The 6,032-nt window shown below is 41.9% G+C and overlaps 1 protein-coding gene across 2 annotated transcripts in view; it reads right to left on the reverse strand.

The window, feature by feature from the left end:
- The window catches only part of lin28aa (lin-28 homolog Aa), a 28,012-nt gene that overhangs the window by 21,744 nt on the left and 236 nt on the right, over window positions 1–6,032 (reverse strand). Inside the window, exons 1-3 of one of the 2 annotated variants that reach the window (XM_032519594.1) lie at window positions 5,743–5,945; window positions 5,154–5,326; window positions 1,007–1,191 (exon numbers count right to left, since the gene is read on the reverse strand). In XM_032519594.1, coding sequence (XP_032375485.1) covers window positions 1,007–1,191; window positions 5,154–5,326; window positions 5,743–5,773 — 389 coding nt within the window. In that variant the 5' untranslated portion in view covers window positions 5,774–5,945. Of the gene's footprint in view, window positions 1–1,006; window positions 1,192–5,153; window positions 5,327–5,742; window positions 5,946–6,032 lie in introns of those variants that run through there. The other variant, XM_032519595.1, reaches the window with a different exon arrangement.

Genomic DNA, 6,032 nt, shown 5'->3' on the forward strand with positions numbered 1-6,032 from the left:
ACACACACACACACACACACACACACACACACACGACTAAAAGCAGCTGTGCACTTTGGTGGTAAAACATGAACCTGGACTATAAACTGGAATGTACTCCTTACTCCTGTCCCAATGATATCTGACTATTGGTTGATCAATTAATCATACACGAAACACCATCCAGTGTTGCATAATAAAATATGCTAGAGGGGTACGATATCTTAGCCATGGATCAGTGTGGTCTATGGAGAGTTATTGAGCCACACCAGGCCTCCCAGGACTCTTTGAGGCAGTAATGATCTCTGTTCTCACACTGACTACTCTCTGGTTCTAATCACAACTGACAGGGTGAAGTTGATACTCCTCTAACCCTATGCTGTATTGATATTCAAATATTCAACCCAAAAGTCAAGGCATCCTTGGCTTTTTTTCTTTCACTTGGAGACACTGTTGCCTTTGCATGGAACCCTGAAATCTTTGGAAGAAATGTTTTATGAATAAAAATACACTTATAAATTGATCATTAATTTTTTTTGTAAATTTCACAGGACCTGAACTCAGAACTACTTTTTTGCATAGGTTCAGATCAAACAAAAATATAAAATCACTTCTTTTGAGGTAATGAGGAATGACTATCACATTGGTGGTAAAGGATGGTTTAGGAAGAAAGAGTGTCAGTGGGTGTGAATTCACTAGGGGACAGCAGATTTAAACAGTTATTGATCCAGGTCACACGTCAAGCCTGCTGGTGTGACCCTTGCTAGGGCTGAAGGTGGGGGTTGGGGTTGAGGAAGAGGAAGCAAAACGGGGAGAAACTAAAACACCATTGTATATCTGATCCAAACTGGACACAACAATGGGCGTTTGTGGACTTGTGAGAAATGTAATGTAAATACATAATTAAAACATATCTCATTTTGAATTAGGTTTTAGATCAACAGAAGTTTTCTTTACATGTTTAGAAAATGCACTGCTAGCATTAATTAAATATACTTTTTCTCTTCCCCAGATCGTCACATCTTACCTATCTCCCTTTAACCGTCGTTTCTGGACCTTCTTGCCTTTGGGTCTCCTTTCACTGCCCACACAATGGATGCCGTCCGGTCCGGTCACTCTCTGAGACTCCAGGCCCTTTGATGATTTCTTGAAGGTAAACTCAACTGCCTCACCTTCCTTTAGGCTACGGAAGCCCTCCATGTGCAACTTGCTCTGAATGATGACATAGAAAGGAGTCAGCATCAATTTTGGGGAAATCCCTTTTTATGGTGACTTAGGTTTTTGTAAAGCTTCTAATAGATATGTCAGGAAGATTCAAAGGGGTGAGTGAACGTTTCAATCTTTTCCCCCCATCACAGAAATACAGCAGATCTTTGTTAGTAGTGAAAATGTGTCTTTCAAAACCTGCCATATTGCACGACCAGTGACCAAATCACCTCCACATTGAGCCGGTGGATACTTTGGCGCTTGAGAACAACCCCCACCCACACGCACTGTGTGATACCATCAGGCATTTATGGTAATCATTATGTCTCACCTGATAAACAAACAAGCACTGCAAATCTTGCTGTTTACACTATACTGATGAGTTGTACACATACTGGCCTGCTTAAAAGGAACCATGGTGGTAATGCTGCTTTGTCTTTTTGCTGTGTTTGAGAGGTAAACCTGACAGGGATAACCTTCAACCCATCCCCCCCTCCAGAGGAACAGCATTCCACACTGCTGCCCCCACCCCATCCCTTTTCCCACCCACATCACAAAGCTCCACTAACACACTGACCACCACTAACCCTAAACTGCAGGATGCAGGGGTTCGTGCTGTAGTTGGGGGTGGGGTGAGAAGGCAGCATTGCTTCTCTGGGAGGTTGGGGGTCAGGGAGACATTCCTTGGATAGTTGTTTGGCAGAAAGACATGTAAGATAAAAGTTGAGGGAAAGCACTAATGATTGATATCTCCCTTTGATACCAGCGCTTGAATACGTGACATCCTTTTTTGTGAAAGAAACATGGTTTCATTTTAAAGAATGTCTAATGAACAGCAATATTGGACTGGCGTCTTAGCTCAATTAATCAGCAACGGAAGGTTTGAATATGCTGAGAGTAAACACTAACTCAGCCTCCTGCTTAGCAACATATTCAATGAATTTATGTATGTTCACCTGAAGCTTTGAGGAGGTTCTTGCCTGCCTGCCTGAAACGTTTTTGATTCCAAAGAAAAGAAACCCATGATAAAGGGAAGGGAAGGTGTGGTGCGGTTTTAAGGATGAAAGCCAGAGATGGCTAACACAACATGGGAAACCCCTCTCTAAAATTCCCTCGGTGGGACTGTGAGATTAACTTGTCACAACTATAGCAGACTGTTGACATAAGAAGAAAGATTCATGATGTAGCAAGTTGACAGACATTAATCCTATTTTCTTTATTTTTGAGTAGAGGCCCATCTATCTGTTAATTATGAACAACCATCTGCAGTCTGCATTCACCAAAACCACCATGGCTCAGACCAAGCTTCTCAAAGCGCATGGTTTGTTGTGAGGGAAGTCTTAGGTCTACTTCAAACAAAATCCAACAGGTTATCAATTAAAGGATACAAGTAATAGTTATAGTGAGCTGAAAACTACCACTGCAAGAAAAACAAAAAACAAAAGCACCATTTTGTCTAATCCTGTGACTCACAGTTGAGCATCTGCTGCAAGCTCCTGAGCAACACAATTGGTGAGCCATGACATTTGAGTGGCAACATGGACGTCCACAGAGCCACAATCCCATCAAGCCTCTCTGCCCTGGTGGCCGTTAACCCACTTCCTCTCCCATTTGTGACCTTCCCAACCCCCATAACGAACCCTCACCAGCCACATGACCACATCAGTTTATCCACACACGCAGATACAGGTACAGATCAGGGTGGGGCCTTTAACTTCAAGGATCTGATGTTGAGGTGTTGTTATTAGTGGGGTCTACTGCAAACTCTGTCCAGAATGTATCTGGAAGCCAAGTGAGGCAGAGAAAGACATCAGAGCACTGAGGGACAATAGCAGGACTGCTGCTGAGACAAAGAGGGGCTCGGTCACGGCCGAGGGGTGCTTCATTCGGATGCATGGCTCTATTGTCCACCTGCACAAAAGGCCAGTGGACCCTGGGAGTTAATTTTCCTTGACACAAGGCCACTAATTTTAGGGCTGAGTCCTTTTACGTTGCCATAACCCCTATACATCCATCATTGACACACGTTGCTACCTTTTCTGGTGACAGAAAGGGAACTGAGTCATTAGTTACGCATTTCTTGTGAATAAATTTAGAGCACCGTGAGAGGTTACAGTAAAGCTGTGAGCATTACAACTTATCGCTTTCTCAATTTGAGTTCCTTTGAAGTATCTGGAGCAATAATCAACTTGTTTTCATGACATACAGAAACAAGCTTGGACATTGGATTAGATTTTCAAGCTTTATATAATGGCAGTTGGCATTATACCTCTTGTAAAATCACCCATTCCCTCTGCCAAACTGAGCGTCCACCCCCAGTTGAACTCATGTTTTGGTTTGCGTTATGATTAATCAGGCATCAATTTCCTGTGTATAGTCAAACAATATTTTGGTTGCAACGGCTGCACAGAACAATGACATCTCTCTATATGCGTCATGTCATCATAAGCAGAAAGCAGACAACCGAAAAATCAAAACGAGTAAGAGCTGCAAGTCGGAAAACTGGCTTTCATCTCTAGCAAATAAAGTTAAATCTCCAAAAATGGAAATGCACTGTGGTAGACAAATGTCTCCACAGCATAAGGCCCTGGAGAGTGGTGGCACTGTGAGAACAAGGACATTTACCTAAGTTAAGAGCCCTGAGACCCCCCTCTCCCCTTTAAAGCTAGTGTAACACAGTGCCACACACACACAGGGGGATGAGCAGACAACCTTTAATCATTTTATGACAGGATGCTTGAGGTGATTGAGCAGTGGGGACTCCTCTCATTCACATGCTAAGCCTTTATCTTATCAGACAGCAATGGAGGTTCTCACTTACATGAGAAGTAGGAAAGAAATGCATGCCCCACCTCTTTACCTCCCACTTCACTAGTTGTAAGAAGGCGAATGAAGGCTTTAGTTAGACTGAGAGGTTCTCTTTTGTCTTTTTAGTCTGAGAAAGAAACACTAAAAACCCTAAGTGGAGGATGAAAAACTTTGATCAGAACAACACCAACTGTAAACTACATCTACAGTTTATCCAAGTATGAAAATTTTCATTGCCCCTCACGGAAATAGAGTCTAGGCAGTTGTACATGAATACATGTAAAGCCATTATGTTGTATTAAGCCTAATGAAAACAGTATTCTAAAAGGAAGATTCATGAATATTGTCTGAGGTGTGTGATTTAACCTTATGAAATGGTCAATAATCAAGTTTGTCCATTTACTGAAGTCAAACCATGTATGAGTCATTTTTTTAAAGTTTCCACTTTGTGAACAGAAGCAATGATAAATGGCAAAATGTGACAATATCATCATACTCCAAACAAAGTGAACAAATATCGACTGGTCATATAGCTTAAGAAAAGGATCAATTACACGTTTCCTTCTCCTTAAAAGACCAGTTTACATGCAGCTCACACACTGATCTATACTCACCTTAAAAGCATTGATGCCTATTTAAGTGTGTAAGCTCTGACCAAACTTATATCGCCATCAAATTATATCAATATACCATTTTAAGAAACCACGAGGGAGGCACCGAGCTCCCCTCTGGCTGCAACACGTGTTCCCCTGAGAGAGAAACACCCACCACACTGCAAAAAAAAACAAAAAAAAAACACCCACCTAACCCAGTTAAACATCTCTTATTATTTGAACTTTAATCAAACATATCCTATCAAATCTCCTACTTAGTGAGTGTTAGTTTTGTTGTTTTCAATGCACGTGGTATGTTTATTCGGGTAGCGTTTTTATTAAGACTAATGAGTAATTGCTGACTATTTTTGAACATACTACAGGGTGAAAACCCGTAAATTTGATTAAGCTTTATTGGAAACAAGTAGGATGAACTCATTTCTGCTGTTAGGCACTTAATTTAGGAAACGTAGGTTTTCAGCCCAACACATGTTGATACTTTTTACAGGGTAACGTGTTACGTTCTGGATTTACGCATATTGATATTGACAGTTTCAGTCATCCTACCTGATGGACAAATACATCAACCGGTTCGTCCAGTGGCACTCCCTCACGCTTGGTCATGGACAGAAACCCGAAGCCCATGCGGACATTGAACCATTTACACACGCCAACCCCGTGGAAAGACTGTGAATCCTCCTCGGTGCTCGGTCCCTCATCCTCCTCGGTCTTACACACTCCTGCAATGAAAAGTGTAATTAAAAAATAAATAAATCTGTGGGCTATATACTGTTGTTAATGCGCGGATGTTTGAAACGCAGACACTGTTTTCCAAAAAAAGGGCATTTGAACAAGGTGTAAAACGCGAAAAACATTACTCCTTTCTCTAACGTTGCAACATCATCAATCAATATGAATCAATAAAACGAGTAACAAGCTGATGCTGTATTATTGTCTTAATAAAAAAATAGCCCGTCACTTATTTCGAAAAAGCAACTGAACAACACATGACTTTCTTTCTAAATGAATATTCCCAAAATAATTGATCTTGGAGGTGTGCATGAAATGCTCCACTCCAGTCAGACAGCCCCATCAGAAAACAACTTAATTAACTCGTGCAAAAAAAAGGAAAATGCAGTATATTTGGTTACTCGACCTGGGAATTCCTGGTTAGAAACGGAGCCCATGACTTCAGTTCTGCCTTGAGTCAGATTTAGCACCCAAGCTACAGTATCCTTTTTTTAGCCCACAAACTGGGTAATCCTCACAGATTGCCACTTTCATGTAAAATGCTGTGAAAAGCAGAAACTGCGCGGCGAGAGGGAAAGCGGGAGAGGGAGGTAAACAAAAGGGGGCTGGCAACCTATTCCCCCTAAACAATGGGGGGTGGAGGGGGTGGGGGTCACCGGGCAAGATTTTTTTGCTGACCCCCCCCCCCCCCCCCCC

Source organism: Etheostoma spectabile, chromosome 6 (assembly GCF_008692095.1).
Source record: "Etheostoma spectabile isolate EspeVRDwgs_2016 chromosome 6, UIUC_Espe_1.0, whole genome shotgun sequence".
In the NCBI taxonomy this organism is placed as follows: domain Eukaryota; kingdom Metazoa; phylum Chordata; class Actinopteri; order Perciformes; family Percidae; genus Etheostoma; species Etheostoma spectabile.